Source organism: Mobula birostris, chromosome 8 (assembly GCF_030028105.1).
Source record: "Mobula birostris isolate sMobBir1 chromosome 8, sMobBir1.hap1, whole genome shotgun sequence".
Lineage (NCBI taxonomy): Eukaryota > Metazoa > Chordata > Chondrichthyes > Myliobatiformes > Myliobatidae > Mobula > Mobula birostris.
In genome coordinates this window covers 82,622,768-82,645,254 of record NC_092377.1, presented here as the reverse complement: position 1 = coordinate 82,645,254, position 22,487 = coordinate 82,622,768, and the positions used below count along the sequence as shown (strand labels likewise).

The following is a 22,487-nucleotide window of genomic DNA, read 5'->3' as shown; positions in this document are numbered from 1 at the left end:
GCACCCAGCACATCTTTAAGAAAAAAGCTAAAACAAACATGCTAATTAATTAGGTGCTGCCCGGCACATAATTGTCGGCCCAGATCAGAGGCGACGCAGTCAGCAATCACCTCTGATCTGGGCCGACATTTACGTGCCGGGCGGCACCTAATTAATTAGCATGTTTATTTCGGCTTTTTTCTTAAAGGTGTGCTGTGTGCCTCCCAGCTACCGCTGCATTCTCCGCGAAACGGTATCTGCTGCCTGGGGAATGGGGTGGTGGGACAGTGGGGTGTCATCTCATCGTCGTCTGTTTCCATTAGGACAGGCAGGTCATCTTCTCCTATGTCTGCTTGCCTCGGTGTTGAAGGTCAAGGTTTGTCGTCTGCTGTGGTTGATGTGGAAGGCTTGCTTGACTGCTGAGCCTCGCGCATTTTTGTATCATACAGTTCTTTGTAAGCACGCAAACCGTCTTGCAAATATGCCCTAAACCGACGTACCCTTTCAAAATTAAAGTCGTACTTTATCATTGCAGCGAAAATCTCACGTGGTTGCTTCACGTTCGGTTCCTGGACAACTTCACTTTCGCTACTGAATTCGGTTTCAATTGTTATCCTTTTCTCTTCCAATTGCATCAGCTCTTCATCTATCAGTTCTTGGTCATGGGATGCCAAAACCTCTTCAACATCATCTTTGTCAACTTCCACAAGCCAAACTCACTTTGTCTTTACTTCATTCATCACGATCAAAACGCTTAATTATGTCTAGTTTTACGCTGAGTGTAACACCCTTACGAGTTCTTTTAGGCTTTTCCGATACCTTAGAACTCATCTTGCTACCGGCTGCTCACAGGCACGTGTTTAAGCAATACCGGCTGGAATGCAGTTCTGAATCCGGGGGAGGAGTGGCTGCTTGGGGAGCGCACTGCCTTTCTTCGTAACAGTGAAAACACCTTCTGTTAGCGAAAACAGGGAACTAATGTAGGTCTTTCATAACAGTGAGGTTTCGAAAAGCGGGGACACCTATACATTAAAAGCATGTGATTCTTTGGGAGGACACAAATCGGGAGGAGTAAACCATTCGGTCCTCAACCTGATCTCTCATTTAGTAAGATTACGGCTCATCTGATTGTGGTTTCACCACTATTTTCCAGTCTATCCACAGTAACCTCCAAGCTCCTTGACTTTCAAGTAGCTGTCCTCAAGTTTCAAACACATGCAACAAATTTGAATCCATGCCCTTTGTTGAAGGGTTTTAAAAAGGGTTCTAAGAGTAAACCTGGCAATTATCGGCCTGTGAGTTTGACGTCAGTGGTGGGTAAATTGATAGAAAGTATTCTTAGTGATAGTATATATAATTATCTGGATAGACAGGATCTGATTAGGAACAGTCAACATGGATTTGTGCGTGGAAGGTCATGTTTGACAAATCTTATTGAATTTTTTGATGAGGTTACTAAGAAAGTTGATGAGGGTAAAGCGGTGGATGTTGTCTATATGGACTTCAGTAAGGCCTTTGATAAGGTTCCACACGGAAGGTTAGTTAGGAAGGTTCAATCGTTAGGCATTAATATGGAAGTAGTAAAATGGATTCAGCAGTGGCTAGATGGGAGACGCCAGAGAGTAGTGGTGGATAACTGTGTATCAGATTGGAGGACGGTGTGTAGCGGTGTGCCTCAGGGATCTGTACTGGGTTCAATGTTGTTTGTAATATATATTAATGATCTGGTTGATGGGGTGGTAAATTGGATTTGTAAGTATTCAGATGATACTAAGATAGGTGGTGTTGTGGATGGTGAGGTACGTTTTCAAAACTTGCAAAGAGATTTAGGACAGTTAGAAGAGTGGGCTGAAAGATGGCAGATGGAGTTTAATGCAGAAAAATGTGAGGTGCTACATTTTGGTAGAACTAATCAAAATAGGACATACATGGTAAATGGTAGGGCATTAAAGAATGCTGTAGAACAGAGGGATCTAGGAATAATAGTGCATAGTTCCCTGAAGATGGAATCTCATGTGGATAGGGTGGTGAAGAAAGCTTTTGGTTTGCTGGCCTATATTAATCAGAGCACTGAGTATAGGAGTTGGGATGTAATGTTGAATTTGTATAAGGCATTGGTAAGGCCAAATCTGGAGTATTGTGTACAATTCTGGTCACCCAATTATAGGAAAGATGTCAATAAAATTGAGAGAGTACGGAGGAGGTTTACTAAAATGTTGCCTGGGTTTCATCTCCTAAGTTACAGAGAAAGGTTGAACAAGTTAGGTCTTTATTCTTTGGAGTGTAGAAGGTTGAGAGGAGACTTGATAGAGGTGTTTAAAATTATGAGAGGGATTGATAGAGTTGACATGGTTAGACTTTTTCCATTGAGAGTGGGGAAGATTCAAACAAAAGGACATGGGTTGAGAGTTAGAGGACAAAAGTTTAGGGGTAACATGAGGGGGAACTTCTTTACTTAGAGAGTGGTAGCTGTGTGGAATGAGCTTCCAGCAGAAGTGGTTGAGGCAGGTTCGATGTTCACAAGATCACAAGACAAAGGAGCAGAAGTAGGCCATTCGACCCATCGAGTCTGCTCCGCAGCTCCCCCATGAGCTAAACTATTCACCCATCTAGTTCCAATTTCTGGCTTTTTCTCCATATCCCTTGATACCCTGACTAATTAGATACCTGTCAATCTCCTCCTTAAACACCCTCAATGATCAGGCCTCCACAGCTGTATGTGGCAACGAATTCCACAAATCCACGACCCTCTGGCTAAAAAAATTTCTCTTCATCTCTGTTTTAACTGGGTACCCTCTAATTCTAAGACTATGGCCTCTTGTCCTGGACTCACCCACCAAGGGAAACAACCTTTCCACATCTACTCTGTCCAACCCTTTCAACATTCGAAATGTTTCTATGAGATCCCCTCTCATTCTTCTATACTCTAATGAATACAATCCAAGAGCCGACAAACGCTCCTCATATGTTAGCCCCTGCATTCCAGGAATCTTCCTCGTAAATCTTCTCTGAACTCTCACCAACATCAGTACATCCTTTCTAAGATAGGGGGCCCAAAACTGCACACAGTATTCCAAATGAGGTCTCACTAATGCCCCATAGAGCCTCATCAACACCTCCTTACTCTTATACACTATTCCTCTTGAAATGAATGCCAACATAGCATTTGCTTTCCTTACCACCGATCCAACTTGGTGGTTAACCTTTAGGGTATCCTGCACGAGGACCCCCAAGTCCCTTTGCACTTCCGATTTTTGAATTTTCTCCCCATCTAAATAATAATCTGCCCGATTATTTCTTCTTCCGAAATGTACACCCGTACATTTGTCAACGTTGTATCTCATCTGCCATTTCTTTGCCCACTCTCCTAAACTGACTAAGTCTTTCTGCAACCTTTCCGTTTCTTCAACATTTCCTGCTCCTCCACCCACCCTGGTGTCATCCACAAACTTAGCCACAAAACCATTTAATCCACAATCCAAATCATCGATATACATCATAAAAAGAAGCGGCCCCAACACCGACCCCTGCGGAACACCACTAGTAACCGGCGAGCAATCAGAATAGGATCCCTTTATTCCCACCCTTTGCTTTCTGCCTATCAGCCAATGCTCCACCCATTTCAATATCTTTCCTATAATTTCACGGGCTCTCATCTTGTTAAGCAGCCTCATATGCGGCACCTTATCAAAGGACTTTTGAAAATCCAAATACACAACATCCACAGCCTCTCCGTTGTCAATCTTATTCGAGATTACCTCAAAAAATTCCAATAGGTTGGTGAGACAGGATCTTCCCTTCATGAAATCATGCTGGCTTCGGCCTATCTTGTCATGCACCTCGAGGTATATCATAACCTCGTCCTTGAGGATTAACTCCAATATCTTTCCAACTACCGATGTCAGACTAATAGCTCTGTAATTTTCTTTTTGCTGCCTCCTTCCTTTCTTAAATAACGGAACTATATTTGCAACCTTCCAGTCCTCCAGAACCATGCCAGAGTCTATTGATTCCTGGAAGATCATTTCCAATGCTTCCACAATCTCCAAAGCCACCTCCTTCAGAACCCTTGGGTGCACCTCATCCGGACCGGGAGACTTATCTATTCTTAGTCCACTTAGCTTCCCAAGCACTTTCTCTCTAGTAATCTTGACTGTACCTAATTCTATTCCCTGATACCTCTGGCTATCAGGTATATTGCTCATGTCTTCCACTGTGAAGACTGATGCAAAATACTCATTCAGTTCCTCTGCCATCTCTTTGTTATCCGTTATAATTTCTCCAGCATCATTTTTATTCGGTCCTGTATCTACCCTTGTCACTCTTTTACTCTTCATATATTTAAAAAAAACTCTTAGTATCCTTTTTTATGTTAATAGCCAACTTCCTTTCATAATTCATCTTTTCTTTCCTAATGACTTTCTTAGTTTCCTTCTGTAAGTTTTTAAAAGTCTTCCAGTCCTCATTTTTCCCACTAATTTTTGCTTCCTTGTACGTCGTTTCTTTTGCTTTTATTTTTGCCTTAACCTCTCTCATTAGCCACATTTGTGTCATTTTTCCATTCATTATTTTCTTCTTTCTTGGAATATATTTTTCCTGCATTTTCCTTATTTCTTGTAGAAATTTCATCCAATTCCACTCTGCCGTCCCTCCATTTAGCTTACTTTTCCAGTCAACTTGGGCCAGTTCCTCTCTCATACCACTGTAATTTCCCCTGTTCCACTGAAATATTGATACACCTGATACCAGCTTCCCCTTTTCAAATTTGAAACTGAACTAATCATATTATGATCACTACTTCCAAGGGGTTCCTTTACCTCCAGCTCCCTAATCACCTCAATTTTGTTACGCAGCACCCAATCCAAAACAGCCGGTCCCCTGGTGGGCTTCTGGACAAGCTGCTCCAAAAAGCCATCCTGTAGGCATTCTACAAACTCCCTCTCCTGAGCTCCATTACCTTCCTGACTTTCCCAATCCATAATTAATCCATAAATCCCCCATAATTATCTTGACGTTTTCCTTCTGACATGCTTTTTCTATTTCCAGTTGCAACTTGTAGTCCACATCCCGGCTGCTGTTTGGAGGCCTGTATATAACTGCTATTAGTGTTGTCGTTTAATGTTAAATTGGACAACTATATGGACAGGAAAAGAATGGAGGGTGCAGGTCGGTGGGACTAGGATAGGGTAAGAGTTCGGCATGGACTAGAAGGGCCGAGATGGCCTGTTTCTACGCTGTAATTGTTATATGGTGTTTAGAGGAGTCACACATGTGAAGAAAAAAATTGCCCATTTCAGTTAGGCAGCCAATTTCTAACCTTGTCGTTATCTCACCTCTACAACATAGGATTTTGCTTTCCACAAGGATTGCTTTTACATTTTGTCCCTCAGGGCATCTTGTGTTCTTTCTCTTCTCTGGCGCAGTAAGACTGCATTAATCCAATGTGCTCAGTAGTGTCAGATTGACAAATTTTCCAGATAATTGAATGTTATTCTTAATTAATACTCCTACCCATTTTTAAATCTTTTATTTGGAATGTTACACAGTATTATAAATAAGTTCCCAGTGAATCTGCTAAATTTAATGGGAGTGAGTGAAATGAGATCCTGGTTACCTTAATTAGAGAGTAAGGAATGAGTTCCCTTTGAGTCAAGAGAGAACCGAGTTTGAAATACAGAGCATGTTTTAGCAATTATTTCATGTATTCTACAAAATTTAGATATCTGGGCAATTTTTTTTCTCAGATTTCTTTTCTATTTTGTCACTTTTACATTTTAAAATGTCCTCTTGAGAAGATGTCTTTTTTGCTCCTTTAATTTGTCAATGGCCTTCAGTCATCTTGAAGTGTGTGCAGGAATGCAGGCCTATGGTGGGTTTAATCATGGGAACCATTGTGCCCGTGTCCTGAAGGGAATGTGAAAATCAGCGTCTTAGATGTTGGAAATCTAAAACAAGATGCTGGAAACACTTAAGACATCAGGCCACTTCCGTGGCAAGAGAAGCAATTAAGTTTTCAAGTCAGCGACCGGGATTGATTGGCAAGAACAGATAAAATTAAGGCAGGGGCAAGCAGAGCAGCCGTTATTCGAGTGGACAGTGTTACCTGTGGCTTGAGTGAGAGAAGGCGAAAAACCCATAGGTAGTTTTTTCTCCCAGTTTATTTATTGCTTTTTTCTTTATATGTGCACCGTTAGAACAGTAGGGATTCTGGGCAGGATAGTTGAAAGCTCCTCTTGTGGGACGTGGGAAGGCAGGGAGACCTCCAGTGCCTCTGACAGCTGCACCTGCAAGAAGTGCATCCAGCTGCTGCTTCTAACAATTCACGTTAAGTATTGGAGCTGGAAGTGGATGAACTTTGGATCATTTGGGAAGCTGCTGGGGTGATAAATAGGACATATAGAGAAGTAGTTACATCCATGGTGCAGGACACAGGAAACTGGGTGACAGTCAGCAAGGGGAAACGGGTTAGGAGTTAGTGCAGAGTACCCCTGTGCCCATCCCCCTCAACAAAAGGAATACCACTTTGGATACTGTTTGGGGGGGTGCGGGAATGATCTAACAGAGGAATGTCACAGTGGTCAGGTTTCTGGCACTGATTCTGGCTCTGTGACTCAAGTAGGAGAGGAGAAAAGGCATGCTGTCGTGTTAGGGGAGCGGACAGGAGGTTCCCGAATGGCGTGTTGCCTCCTAGGTGCTAGGGTCTGGGACATCTTGGATCGAGCCGTCAGCTTTCAGTGAGAGGGTGAGCAGCCAGAGGTCATGGTCCAAGTAGGTAGGAAGATAACATGGGTAGGAAGGTTCTGCAATGTGAGTGTAGGGAGTTAGGTGCTAAGTTAAGGAACAGGACCTCCAGGGTTGTAATCTCATGATTGCTACCCATGAGGCCAGAAATAGGAAGATTGTACAGTTTAATTTGGAGTTGGTGTAGGAGGAAGGGGATAAGATTTTTGGATCATTGGGCTGTCTTCCAGGGAAGGTAGGACCTGTACAGAAGAGACAGTTTGCACCTGAACTGGAGGGAGACTGACATTCTAGTGGGAAGGTTTGCTAGTGCTGCATGAGTAAATTTAAAATGGAGTTATAGCAGGATGGGAACCAGAGTGCCAGAACAGATAGTGGAGAGGTTGTGGAGGCAAGACCTCAGACAAAGTCAGGAGTCAAAAGGTTAAGCCTAGTGCGACTAGTGTTCCAAGCTACATATACTTCAATGCAAGAAGTATCGTAGGAAAGGTGGATGAGCTCAGGGCATGGATCAGCACATGGAATTGTGATATTGTGACTATTAGTGAGACTTGGTTTCAGGAGGGACAGGACTGGCAGCTCAATAATCCGGTGTTCCGTTGTTTTAGACCCGACAGAGTGGGAGAGATTAAAGGGACAGGGTGGCGTTACTAGTCAGGGAAAATGGCACGGTAGTGCTCCGTCAAGACGACTGGAGAAATCGTCTAGTGAGGCTTTATAAGTGGAACTGAGGAATAAGAAAGATATGATTACGTTAATGGGATTATGTTACAGACCACCCAACAGTCCGTGGGAGAGGAACAAATTTATAGAGAGATTGCAGGCGGTTGTAAGAAACATAAAGTTGTTATATTAGGTGATTTTAACTTTCCACATATTGACTGGGACTCCCATACTGTAAAAAGACTAGATAGGATAGAGTTTGTCATATGTGTTCAGGGAAGTTTCCTTAATTAGTTCATAGAAGTCCCAACTAGCGAGAGTGCGATATTTGAGCTCCTGTTAGGGAATGAGACAGAGCAGGTGACAGAAGTTTGTTTAGGGAAATACTTCGCATCTAGTGATTATGGGGTAAATGCAAGCAGGCTTTTTCTGCTGAGGTTGGGTGGGGTTACAACTAGAGGTCATGGGTTAAGGGTGAAAGGTGAAAAGTTAAGGGGAACGTGAGGGAACTTCAGTCAGAGCCGTGAGAGTGTGGAACAAGCTGCTAGCACAATTTGTGCATGTGAGCTGGATTTCAATGTTTAAGAGATGTTTGAATATGTAGATGGATGGTCGGGGTATACAGGGCTATGGTCTCAGTGCAGGTCGATGAGACTAAGCAGTTTAAATGGTTCCATATGGTCTGGATGGGCTGAAAGGCCTGTTTGTATGCTGTTCTTTTCTATGACTGATCTGACAAAGGATCTCTGACCTGAAACATCAGCTCACAAACAAGAGGTGACCCCCACCACCCTGAACACCCCAAACCTCCCTTCCCCTTAGACACGACCAACCCCTCTCCAATCCCAACTTTCATCTGTGCTGGGTTTTCACCATGCCCTTTGACCTTCTCTTCTCTGAGGCAGAACATTCTGTCCTCAGTAAGGGCTCCACCTTTGTTCCCCCTGCACTCACACCTCAGTGAGTTCCATGCATGCCACGATGCTGAGCTCTTCTTCTGCCGCCTCCGTCTCCGAGCCTATTTCTTTGGCAAGGACTCCATACCCCACACTGATGACCCCTTCTCCAGTCTTCAACCGTCCTCCTCTTCCTGGACACCCCGCCCTAGTGTTCTGCCTGCTCTGGACCTTTTCATTGCCAACAGCTGATGGGATATTAACCACTCTAGACTTCAACACTCCTCTCTCCTATTCCAACCTCACTCCTTCCAAACGTTCGGCTCTCCACTCCCTCCACACCAATGCTAACCTCACCATCAAACCCACAGATAAAGGGAGATGCTGTACTAATCTGGCATACCGACCTCTACCTTGCTAAGGTCCAGTGTGAATTCTCAGATGCCTCCTCTCACTTACCCCTCGAACAGGACCCCACTAAGGCCATTGTTTCCCACACCATTACCAACCTTATTAACTTTGGGGATCTCCCATCCACCAGCACCAACCTCACAGTTCCTGCACCCCGCACCTCCTGTTTTGACATCCTCCCTAAGATCCACAAACCTGCTTGTCCAGGTAGACCCCTTGTTTCAGCCTGTTCCTGCCCCAGTGAACTCATATCGGCATAACTTGACACTGTTTTATTCTCCTCTCCCCCCCCCCCATTTCAGTCCCTTCCTACCTGCATCAGTGATATCTCACTTATCTCACTTGCTCTGGATCTTTTCAATGATTTCAGTTTTCCAGGCCCCCATGATCTTATTTTTAGTATGGATATCCAGTCCCTAAACACCTCTGTCCCCCACCAGGAAGGCCTCAAAGCTCTTTTTTTCTGGACCCTAGACCTAACCAGTTACCTTCACCACCACTCTCCTCCACCTAGCAAAGCTTGTGCTCGCTCTAAATAATTTCTCCTTTGGCTCCTCCCACTTCCTTCAAACAAAAGGGATAGCCATGGGCACTCGATTGGGTCTGTGCCTGTCTGTTGGCTACATGGAACAGTCTATGTTGCAAGCCTACACTGCACTTTTCCTACGTTACATCGATGCCTGCATTGGTGCTGCTTCCTGCACTCATGCTGAACTCGTCAGCTTCACCCACTTTGCCTCCAACTTCCACCCTGCCCTCGAATTCACCTGGTCTATTTCCAATACCTCCCTTCCCTTTATCGATAACATGATCTCTATCTCTGGAGGCAGCTTATCCAGCGATGTCGATTACAAACCCATGGACTCTCACAGGTACCTGCGCTATACCTGGTACCACCCTGCTACTTGTAAAAATGCCATCCTCTTCTCTCAATTCCTCTGTCTCCACAGTATCTACTCTCAGAATGAGCCTTTTCATCCTAGAACAAAGGGGATGTCTTCATAGAAAGGGGCTTCCCTTCCTCCACCATCAACTTTGACCTCAACCGCATCTCTTCCGTTTCACGCACGTCTGCTCTTACCCCATCCTCCTGCCACCCTACCAGGAAATAGGGTTCCTCTTCTCCTCACCTACCACCCTACCAGCCTCTGCGCTCAGCACATAATTCTCCGAAACTTCTGCCACCTCCAACAGGATCCCACCACCAAGCACATCTTTCCCTCTTGCCCACTGATCTCCCTCCTGGCACTTACCCTTGCAAGCAGAACAAGTGCTACATCTGCCCCTGGACCACCTCCCATTCACCATTCAGGGCCCTAAACAGTCCTTCCGAGTCGTTTACTGCGTTCAGTGTTCCCAGTGGAGCCTCCTGTATATTGGCGAGACCCGGTGTAGAGTGGGAACTTGTTTCACCAAGAATCTACGCTATGTCCTCCAGAACAAGCAGGATCTTCCAGCGGCCACCCATTTTAATTCCACTTCCCAGTCCCATTCCAATATGTCCATCCATGGCCTCCTCCACTGTCGTGATGAGGCCACACTTAGATTGGAGAAACACCTTGGATTCCATTTGGGTAGCTTCCAACCTGATGGCATGAACATCAATTTCTCAAATTTCCGGTAATGCCCCCCACCCCGCTCCCGCCCTTCACTATTTCCCATCCCCTTTTTCCTCTCTCACCTTATCTCCTTGCCCACCCATCGCCTCCCTCTGGTGCTCCTCCCCTCTTTTTCTTACTTCCCTGTCCTTCTGTCTCTTTCACCAATCAACTTCCCAGCTCTTTACTTCATCCCTCTCCCTCCATGTTTCACCTATCATCTGGTGTTTCTCTCTTCCCTCCCCCACCTTTTAAATCTACTTCTTAGCTTTTTTTCTCCAGTCCTACTGAAGGGTTTCGGTCTCTAATGTTGACAGTACTCTTCCATAAATGCTGTTTGGCCTGCTGACTTCCTCCAGCATTTTGTATATGTTGCTGAAACATCAGCTATTTCTCTTACTAGAAAATGTGGCCTGACCAGTTAAGTATTTCCAGCATCTTCTGTTTTTGTTTCTGATGAGCCATATGCTGAACCAGCAGGATTTCTGAGCTATGAGACAGCATTGGATTACTGGCATTAACCTTGCCACTAGAAAACAAATTAATAATATTGTCATTGAGTGAATATGTTGTACACCAAGAAAATGTGTGCAAATTTATCCAATACAAATTAGATTATTTTTCTTCAGATCATTTTGGAATTTAGTAAAAAAAAATTAGTTTTTATTTCAAATACCTCAGAGCTGTAGGATTATACCAGTTTTGCTTTCTAGCTAATTTTTAAAATATATCATTATTGTTAAAAGAGAAGAAAATGATAGAATACTTTCAATTTATCTGGTACTTTTTTATTCTTTTGCTTTCTAAATTTGAAAACAATACATCAAATGGCTGTGCTTCAGCAGCCAATGTAGTGAAATATATTACATTGAATCTACAGTGAAGAAACCAGGCTCATCAATATGTTCTGATGTTTGTGCTCCATATTCAAGATTGTTTAATATAATTTCCAGTACAGTAATGCAAAAGAGATTAATTGTTACTCCGGATCTAATGCAGCACACAAAAAAAACAATAGAATAAAGAGCACAATAACAATAAAAAAGACATAACAAATATAAATACATAACATAGCTTATATACATTGATTGTATGACTATAAAGTAATGTTCGGCACACGAGTGTATGTACATAAGGTGACTGACAGAAGATGATGAAATAGTGGTGGTTGGGGGTGTGGGGGAATGGGTTAATAAGTGGAGGTGTTGATCGGCCTTACTCCTTGGGGAAGATAACTTTTTTAGACTGGTGGTCCTCTCGTGGATGCTACGTAGCCTCCTCCCTAATGGGAGTGGGACAAAGACCATGAACAGGGCGGAAAGGATCCTTCATGATGTTAGTGGCCTTTTTCCGGCACCTTTCAGTATACATGTTCTTGATGGTGATGCTACTGGGCAGTTTTGACTAGCCATGTACAGACTTCCTGACCACTACAGTGCAGTTTCTGTACCATGGCAGTGACGCAGGATGCTCTCTGTTGCACATCTGTAGAACGATGTGAGTATAGATGTGCATAGTCCAGTTCTCTTCAGCTGGCTCAAAGTAGAGGCATTGGTGAGCTTTTCTGATTGTGAAGGATTTTTTTTTAAATATTTATTTTGCAATACAGCATGAGTAGGCTTTTCTGGCCCTTCAAGCCACGCTACCCCAAACCCGATTAACCCTAACTTAATCACAGAACAATTTATAATGATCAATTAACCTACCAACTGGTACATCTTAGGACGATGAGAGGAAACTAGAGCACCCAAGGAACACCTATGCATTCCACAGAGAGAATGGCGCCAGAATAGAACTCCGAACTCCAGAATGCCCCTAGTTGTAATATCATCACAATTAACTGCTATGCTACTGTGGCCCATGAGAGGCTGTGCAAGATGTGAACGCCCAGGAATTTGAAACTGCTCGCAGTTTCCACTGCTGTGCTGCCAATGTAAAGAGGGGTGTAAGTGTAGTGAGTTCTGAAGTTGATAACCATCTGCTTTGTCTTGTTGACATTGAAGAGGTTATTTGCCTGGCATCGGGCCTCAAGTTCTTCTACCTCCTCTCTGCAGGTCATGTCATCGTGTTGGTGTTGAGCCCCACCGCTGCCCTGTCATCGGCAAACTTGACAATATGATTGGTCGGGTGTTTGGAAGTGTAATCATGTGTAAGCAATGTACAGCAATAGACCCAGCACCCAGCTCCTGGGGGGCATCTATATTGAGGATGGTGGGGAGGGAGGAGCGATTATGCGTCCTAACTAAATGAGCCTCTTCCTCTTATCCACCCTTCTGTTATACTCTTCAAGCCTTTCTCAGTATTCATCAAAGTTCCTCAAACACCAATTGGACGATGCTTTGTAATAATGTCTCTTCAGTCTCAAATCATGGTGAAGAGCTTAGGTTTGCTTGTCATTTTAATTTTCTGGCTCAATGTCACTTTGGAATCTTTCTCTCTTGTCTCCTGCAGTGTTCTTCTGAAGTTGAACAGAAGGTTGAGGAACAGAACCTGATCTTTTGACAACATTCCAGACTCGTTATTGAGCTCATTAATTTCAAATCACAACCACTGCCCTTGCCACCCTCCAACTGGAGAGCAACTGTTGCCAGTGCTTCTACCTTTGCCAGTACTTCCTTTTATCATACCTTATTGTTTTACACTTTTATCATTTTATCATTTAGTCACTTACACACCTTCCCTTTTTGAGTTTCCATCCCTTCCTAACCCCATCCCTACCTCCATAAAATCAACTACACGCAAACTGTTCATCAACATGAAATATTAACTTAGGTTCCTTCTGCACAGATCATGCTTAATGCACTGAGTATTCTGACATCCAGAAGTACTTTATCTTTATATTCATTATAGATTATTTTTCGCAGAAAACTTGAAATGTAAAGGAACACTATTCTGTAGCTGTCAAAATCTATTTTTAATAGCATAATACATGTTGCATGAATAATTATATAGGTGTTTATATTAATTATATATTAGTGTTTTTGGTAAATAATATTATTCAGTCTCCTTGTTTAAAATAAAGCATTGTTTTTATGTTGTGCATGGTATATTGTACCACCAATGACAATCAAGTCCAATACTATGAAACCCTGGTGTAACGTTTCCTGTAAGATTACATTTTGGTCTGTACCTCAGCTGTTCTGTCCTTCCAGAGGGATATGATTTATTTCATTGCCATATACAGGGCAAAATTCATAGTGTGCAGTGAGTGTTGCACACTATTATGTTGTTGGGTCCTAACTAAATTGTATTAGATTTATAAAGAAATTAATTAATTAATTGATGTCATTTTTGAAGAAAGGCAGGAGAAAGTGAAAACAGGGAACTTCCTGCTTGTTAGCCTAATGTCAGTCATGGGAAAAATACCAGAATCTATAATAGGTTACTGAGGCTAGTTCAAAGTAAATCTATTATCAAAGTGCATATATGTAACCATATACTACCCTGAGCAAGACTGTCCCACTGAAGGTTTTCGGCCCAAAATGTTGACGTCGTGCCAAAGGTTCTCGACTCGAAACGTCATTGTTCTACCAAAGGGTCCTGGCCCGAAACTTCGACTGTACCTTTTTCCGCAGATGCTGCCTGGCCTGCTGAGTTCTTCCAGCAACTTGTGTGTGTTATTACCGTGAGATTCATTTTTGAGCAGACATTTACAGTAAGTACAAAGAAAAACAATAGAATCAATGAAAAACTGAGACGGATCAACAACCAATATGCAAAAGACAACAAATTGTGCAAATACAAAAAAGGAAAAATCAGAATAATAAATAAATAAATACTGAGAACGCGTGTTACAGGGTCCTTGAAAGTGAGTCCATAGGTGGTTGTATCAGTTCAGTTTTGGGGTGAGTGAAGTTATCCCCTGAAGGTTGAGGGGTAATAATTGTTCCTGAGCTTGGTAGAGTGGGACTTGAAGGCGCTGTACTTCCTTCCTGATGACAGCAGCAAGAAAAGAGCATGGTAAATCTGATCACTTGGCTGTCCTGCTCCCTGCATACTGGCAGAAGCTCAAGAGCAAAGTACCAGAAATTAGGACAACAAAGAGGTGGTCGCAGAAGGCAAAAAAGCAGCTACATGGATTTTTTTTGAGTCGGTGGACTGGGCTGTATTCAAGAACTCGTCTGTGGATCTGAATGACTTCACCATGGTTATCGTGGACTTTAATAGAACATCTGTGGATGTGTGTTCTCACAAAGTTATTGAGTCTTCCCCAACCAGAAGCCCTGCATGAACCATGAGATTTGCAATCTGCTGAGGGCAAGACTACAGTCATTCAAATCTGGTGACCAAGAAAGTTATAAGAGGTCCAGGTACGATCTCCCGAAAGTCACCTCATGGGTGAAGTGGCAATTCTGGATGAACTTGAATCAATGAAGGATGCCCGACAGTTGTGGCAGGGCTTGAACATCATTACCTTTTATAAGGTGATATCAGCGATAACAGCGCTTTGCTTCCAGATGAGCTCTGTGCCACCTATGCTCGCTTTGACTGTCAAAACGTAGAGGAATCATCACAAACTCCCACAGCCCCCAATGCTCCTGTGATTTCAGTCTCTGAGCCCAACATGTGAACAGCCTTCAGGAGGGTGAGCACATGAAAAGCATCCGGCCCAGACAGGACATCTGGCCAGGTGCTAAAAGCCTATGTTGATCAACTGGCTAGAGTGTTCACTAATATCCTTAACCTCTTGCTTCAGCAGTCTGAGGTACAAGCAGGCTTCAATTATGCCGGTGCTTTCGAAGAATGTGGTAACCTGCCTCAATGATTCTCGTCCAGTAGTATTTCCCTCCTATATGCTGATTCGGCTGACAACAGTGTTGATAAAAAGAAGCATAAAAGGCATTAAGCTCATCCGGGAGTGAAATCCTGTCACATGCGTCACTTGGTTTTATTTTGTAGGAGGTGATAGCATTCAAGCTGAGTTGCAGCTGTCAAGCATCCTTCTGTGATTCAAGTTTGGTCCGGAATTGCCACTTTGCATGTGAGATGGCTTTCCAGAGTCATAGCTGGACCTCTTATATTTACTTACTCACCAGACCTGCTCGCTACTGATCTGGCCCTCATCAGATTGCGAATCTCTTGGTTCATCCATGGCTTTTGGTTGGGGAAGACTGAATGATTTTGTGGGGATGCACTTGTTCATGACTGACATCTGAAGCCTCTACACAATCACACTACAGTAACAGTTGCCTTATTAAGTTACAACCACCGTGGCGTAATCCTCTGCATTTTTGAACACTGCCCAGTCCACCGACTTGAAGCTATCTCATAGCCACTCGTCTGCCTCCTGTGACCACCTCTTTGATTATTCTTACCTCTGGAGCTTTGTGCTTTAGCCCCTTCTTGTATGCAGGCAGGAGGAGAACCACCAGGTGATAAGGTGTCCCAAAATGTGGTCTAGCAATGGAATGGTAAGCATTCCTAATCATAGTATAAGAGTGATTGAGTGTGTTGGGATCCCTCGTGCTGCAGGTGTTACGAGGATGATAATTGGGCAGAGATTTTTCTTCAAGCGAGCCTGATTGACATCCCTGACAATGATTTGAAAGGCATTAGGATAGGCTGTTTCTTGTTTGCTAATTGCAGCACTCAATACATTGAATGCTTGCCTTTGGCAGTATGCAAACTGCAGTCAGGATCGCGGAGGAGAACTTGCCTGATAAAGCAGATGGCACGAAATCATTAGATGCTTCGGGTCAGGAGAACAAGAGTAATACAAGACCGCTATGTCTGAGCACCATGAAGAGTTTGTCATGAAATGCAGATCCCATACCTCTTGTCTTCCCTGAATCAGCCATCCAGTGGATTGAGAACCCTTCTGTCTGGAGCATTGTATCCGGTATGTCTTAGTATGGATTGAAAGTCAATCAACAGATCAAGAGGTCCTTCACAGGTTGGCAGTTTGTGTCTTGTGGACACAGCCACAACTAGTCATAATCCTTCATAATAATTTGGTTGAGGGGACCAAATATAATGTTTCTAAGTTTGATGATAATAAATCCAAATGGGAATGTGGTTAGTGAAGGGTATGCAAGTTGTCTTCAAGCTAAGTGCGTGAGCAACATGTGGATAGAGTACAATGTGAAAAAATGTGAAAACAACGAAATAAAGCTTTTGCTTTTTTTTTAAAATCATAAGATTGGAGAAGTGTGGATGTTCATTTTTGCTTGAGTCACTGAAAGCTAACGTGCAGGTGCCTGGGGTAACTAGGACTTTATGTGATACGTTTGGTTTTATTGCTAGAGAATTTGAATACAAGAATAATTGTACAGGACTTGGTGAGACCACACATGGAGTATTATCCACAATTTTCATTATCTTTTAAAAAAAGGATATAGTAAAAGGAACAGAACAATGTTTCACTAGACTGGTCTCTGGAATGACAGGTCTGATGTACGAGGAGAGAATGAGTTGTCTAGCCTATATTCTGTAGTCTTATTTAGATATATGGGCTATTGCCTGGCAACATCTACAAGTCGATTTTGTCCATCTAAGAATACAAAATCATTTTGTGGTTACCGTACTTATACAGTATTGAATGACGTTCTTGATGAATTTACAGCCCTTCCTTGCTTTGCTAAAATGGTGCAGATTCAAGATGTCCCACATTCAGTGGCTGGCTTTGATGGGCTTGAAGTTTTGGTAAAGGTTACATAACAGAGTATCATTGCAGAAGTATCAATAGAAGTGGTTGCTAATTTTCTACAGCAAACTCCTCTCCTGGTGTAACTACCAGTCTGAGTTCTTAAGAGACAATGGTGTCTGTCTACAGCAGGGCGGTTATGTGTAAACAGATTTTTTTTCCTCCATGACTGGTTCTCATTTGAATTAAATACTTATGGAAGCTTTATATATGGGTGGCCATGAGTCAGGTGCGCGTATCCCAGGAGTTAAATATATTTTCCTCAAACTGGAAATCTATTCAATAAAGACATTTTTGATCTTTTAGCATCTTAGATCCAGAATGTATATTGTAACCAACAATTGTTGAAATTGTGTATTTTTTTATTGCAGGAGTTGAACTTAATAAAGGAAGATGGTAAGCAATCAAGTTGTACTGGAGTCAAAAGCAGCCCCTAAAAACCTGTTGGAAGAAATGCACAGGCTCCGCATCTTATGCTACTTCTGTGATGTGACAGTGCAGATAGAGCACCAGGGCAACAAAGAAGAGTTTGTTGCTCACAAAGCTGTGTTGGCTGCTGCCAGCAGTTACTTCAAGGAACTATTCCTTAATGAAATGGTGAACACTAAAATTACTATTGTAACTTTGCAAGATATCTATACAGCAGACTTTGCCTCTTTTCTGGATTTTGTTTATACAGCAAAAGTGGAGGTTGAGGCCGAGAGGGTACAAAGAATACAGGAGATTGCAGAGAAATTGAAGTGCAAAGAGCTTGCAGAAGTCTGCAGTCAGGTAAAAGAACAGATTCTTGAGACTGCTTTGATGGACTTGGGCAGTTTGGCTGATTCTCGTGAAGTAGAGGGACATAAAAGCAACAAGCAGCTTAGAGATTCTGTATCCATTCCTTCTCAAAACACATCAACAATGCTTTCTGCAGTGAGGAATTGCAAAGTATCCTCTGGCCAAGACATTTCAGATGAAGAGAAAGCTCATGAGAAAGATTTGAATGCAATACCAGCAACCACCAGAACAAAAAGCTGGGAAAAATCAGATAAGGAAAAGAAAATGGGGAAAACATTAACTGTAAAGGCCAAACGAAGCAGTGGAAGGCTAGCCGGTCGAAAAGTCTTTTTAGAAATTCCCAAAAAGAAATATACTCGTAAATTAAGAGAGCAAGAGAAGGTAAATCAAAATTTGGAAGAATCTGAAAGATTGACTTCTGTGGAAAATAATCAAAACTTTGAAGACCAGGTCAAGAAAGAAACAAGTATAGAAGTTGTCATTGAAAAGTCAGATGATGAAGAGATAATGGAAGGGGAAGATGATGAAGAAGAGGAAGAAGCAGAAAGTGATGATGGAGATATTGAATTGGATGAGGATACCAGAAAGACACCTGATGAGAATGAGAAGAAGAGAAGAGGTGGAAATTTCAAATGTGATAAGTGTGAGAAAGACTTTCAGTATGAGAAAAGCTATTTGAAGCACACTGAGCAAAATCATGGTATTACTCCAGAAATCATTTACCGCTGTGAGACCTGCGACCAGACTTTTGAAAACCGCTGCAACTTAAAAAGTCACCAAAGACGCGTTCATATTGACGAACGTCGCTTCCCATGCTCACTCTGTGGTAAAAAGTTTAAAAGGAAAAAAGATGTGAAGCGCCATAACCTTCAGGTTCATGAGGGTGGTGGAGAGCGCCACTTATGCTTGCAGTGTGGTAAAGGACTGAGTTCCAAAACTGCCTTGAGGCTCCATGAAAGGACACACACTGGAGACAAACCTTATGAATGCACAGTATGCCATGCAAAATTTTCTCAGCCATCTGCACTGAAGGTGCATCTGAGGTAGAAATGTATTATCTAATGACCTCTACCACTTCAGTAATGTAATTGTTTTATTATTTAGATCCATGATGGTGCAGAGGCTGTTCTATTTATCTTTACCTCGTTACAGCAGTATAATTTAACTTAATATTTTAACCAGATTGTGTTCAATCACAAAACTGCAAGATGTTTAGTAAAATTTTGAAGTTGAATAAGTAATCTCCAAATCATAAACAAGTCAACAAAAAAAACAGAAAATACTGACACAGCAGGTCAGGCAGCATCTTAAGAGAAACAAATGGAGTTAACATTTCAGATTAATGACACTCCTGATGAAACGTTATCTTCCTGAGACAACTCTTCTTTATCTCACTAAATATTCTGCCTGACCAGAGCATTAAAAGTATTTTCCTTTCAGATTTATGACCTCTGCAGTCTTTTGCTTTTGTATGAACATGACTGACTTTGCCTTTGATCATGCAGTCTATTTAAAGAGTTATGCTTCTGTATTTTTTATATTCCATAGAATTATCAGTTTGTTACACGTACAGTGAAAAGCTTTTGAAAGCCAATACCAGTTCTGTATCTCAGATTCAAAATTGGCATTGTAAGACAATGATTTGTTGAATACAGATCTGGTAGATTGTCAAACACACTTAAATTCAAGGGTCTGGGAATTGGGGAAGAAAGTTACAGGATCATCAATGATATTACTAAGTGGCAGAGTAAACAGAAGGGGCAAAATAACCTACCTACTTTAATTGTTCTCAAAATGTACTCTATCATACTTTATGCTAGCATTCCACCATTACCAATCTGAAGACATTGGATCTGTGATACAGTATTGCTTGAATGCTTTCTCCAGGGAAGAACAGAAAATAGGAAGTCATATTCACATGCATTTCTACAACATTAGTCTCATAAACTGTCAAAGTGTAAAGGTCTGGATCCTACATTTAAAAGATAGAAAAATAGAGTAAAGCGAAGAGATGGGACTTGAGGATTCTTGGAAGTGGGGAAGTAGAAAAGATGATGACATTTCAGTAGAGAATTTCACAGGATACTGGTGTGGGACCAGTTTTGTCACCTTGTTTTGCCTTGCTTTGTTTAGTTGATGAAACTGGAAGATTTGTTGAACATTTAAGTAATAATAATCATTGGAAAGAAAGATATTGTAATTTCTTTCATTCAGTCATTTCTCCTAAAAGGTATAAGAAGAGGCTGTATTATTCATTTTGAAATGGAGAATTCTACTGAAAGATTTACCACGTATTAGTAGATCTTAGTTACAGTACAAAAAGTAAAAAATTAAATGTATTAAAAGAAAACTAACTGCTGGAGGAACTCAGCAGGTCAGATAACATTTGAGGTAGAGGGATGGTTAACAACTCAGGTTTCATCAGTACTCAGTATCATTCTCTAATGCTTCCTGGCCCTTGGAGTTTCTCTGGGGCAGAGGCTCCGAACCTTTTTTATGCCATGGAGCCTTACCATTAACAGAGGGGTTCATAGACCCCAGGAAACCCTGCTCTTGAGGTTTGTTATTTATTTGCACTTGATTACACATCTGCAGTCTCTTGTGTCAACAAATGTTCCCTAATGTTTGAAGTCCAGAGCAGTAATCACCATGCATTTAGGATTATATAAGTTCTCAAGACTGTACAATTCAGTATAAGTTATTGAATGTCTGATATGTCTGGAATTTTATCTTTAAATATTGCAAATATTTATAGACCACACTGTCTCAAGATTCATTTTTCTTTCTCTATTTTGTGTGAATGTGTGCACTCTTAAGGGTGCATACTGGTGAAAAGCCTTTTGCCTGTGAAGAATGTGGTGCCAGGTTCACACAGAATCATATGTTGATATATCACAAGAGATCTCATACAGGTAATAATTTATTTTACTATTTTTTTTAGAGTTTTGGTGCAAGTCTAGTACAGTCCAATATAGGACATAAATCAAGAATTATGATTAAGCCACACCATCACCAGAACGTTGGATTATGAAACATTATATGAACTTGTGCTCCCTAGAATATAGAAGACTAGAAACTGATTTGATAGGAAGAGAAACTTTGTCCGGTGGTAGAAGGATCAAAGGCAACAAGATGTCAATTTATAATTAGATTGAGTGCATTCAGATGAGAAGTTAGAAGTTCTGCACACAAAGGGTGATAAAAATAGGGAATGTGCTCACACAAAGTGCAATAAATTCTAACTCAATCTTTAGATGAAAAGATGCTTGTTAAAACATTAATATGATATTGGGGAATATGAGGTCAAGGGGAGTGGATATTGATGTTGGATACTGGATATCTTTGATTGGATTGATTGATAGTGCAGGCTTGAGAAGCTGAAAGGCCCACTTCTTGTTTAGTCAATACCGTTCAAAGCCACTGATACTTTATGTAGCTGTACTAGTTTGACTTTATCTTGCAGGTGAAAGACCTTTTATGTGTGAAACATGCGGGAAAAGTTTTGCTTCAAAAGAATATTTAAAACACCACAATAGAATCCACACAGGATCGAAGCCATTTAAATGTGAAATCTGCTTGCGAGCCTTTGCACAGAGAAATTCTCTTCAACAGCACCTTAGAGTTCATACAGGTGTGATATGATTTTGTTTTAATTTTTGTGTTAACAGTCTCTGAAGACTTATTGTTACAGTATTTACTCAAAATGTGATATTAAATCAGAAACTAGATTTTCTAAAGACATAAAATTGAGTATTTGTATTTTAAGTCTTACAACATTAAGAGCAAAGAAATAGCTAAATTTTAGTAATGAGAGTGGAGTGGTTTGTTAATTTTATCTTCCATTCAGGAAATACAATACAATGCATCAAGAGCCTGTACTAGTAAAATTTTATCTTGATCTCATTATTGTTGGGTAAGCAGTCTTCTTCCAGCCCCATCCAAGTAGAAGCATTGTCATGAGCAATTAGGTGAATTCAGCAGCAAGTTAAATATGCCTCACAATTACTTATAATTTAAGGAATAAATATGATACATTTTTGAGTATTTGGCACCCTTATTTACAAAAGATAGGATTGTATATATAGGTGCTCAGATGATAAAGATGTTGGTCCTTTGGGGAAAGAAACAAATACATATATTAAATTTATTTCGAATCCCATGGAGCATGTGGAGACCTTCCAATATCCAGGCGGTCTTTCTTTCTTTCTTTCTTTCTTTCTTTCTTTCTTTCTTTTTTTTTAGGTAGGGGTATGTAACGGAGGGAAGGGGTAAGGGGAGGAGGGAGGGTAATCAAGTTTGAAAATTGAATTTAAAAATTTTTTAAAAAATATGCCTCACAAAATTTTATGTACCAAATTTCATAACTTCTGCCTGCCACCCAGTCAATTAGCTCACTAATTGTGGCCACTATTGAAAAGAACGGGAAATTTGGGTAATATAGTGCCTCACCATAAAAAAATGGTGTATAGAAAAGTGATGGGGTATGGCTAAATAGACTGCTCTTCAAAGAATTGGGGGCTCAAACCTATTTGTTTGTTCAATCACTATAAAGTGTTTTTTTCCCCAGGTGAAAGGCCCTATGGCTGTGATCAGTGTGGCAAACTGTTCACACAGCTGAATGCTCTGCAGCGGCATTATCGGATACATTCAGGGGAGAAACCTTTTATGTGTAGTGCCTGTGGAAGGACTTTTACTGATAAATCCACACTCAGAAGACATGCTTCAGTAAGTATCCAAATGATTCCAAATTGCATGAGGGTTTTTCCCCCATTAGGC

At 41.5% G+C, this 22,487-nt stretch overlaps 1 protein-coding gene across 2 annotated transcripts in view; it reads left to right on the top strand.

Moving 5' to 3' along the window:
• gzf1 (GDNF-inducible zinc finger protein 1) overlaps positions 1 to 22,487 on the top strand; it is a 30,871-nt gene that overhangs the window by 6,047 nt on the left and 2,337 nt on the right. For both annotated transcript variants that reach the window (XM_072265551.1, XM_072265552.1), the window contains exons 2-5: positions 17,303 to 18,754; positions 20,529 to 20,623; positions 21,175 to 21,342; positions 22,279 to 22,436. In XM_072265551.1, coding sequence (XP_072121652.1) covers positions 17,325 to 18,754; positions 20,529 to 20,623; positions 21,175 to 21,342; positions 22,279 to 22,436 — 1,851 coding nt within the window. In that variant the 5' untranslated portion in view covers positions 17,303 to 17,324. The remainder of the gene's footprint in view (positions 1 to 17,302; positions 18,755 to 20,528; positions 20,624 to 21,174; positions 21,343 to 22,278; positions 22,437 to 22,487) is intronic.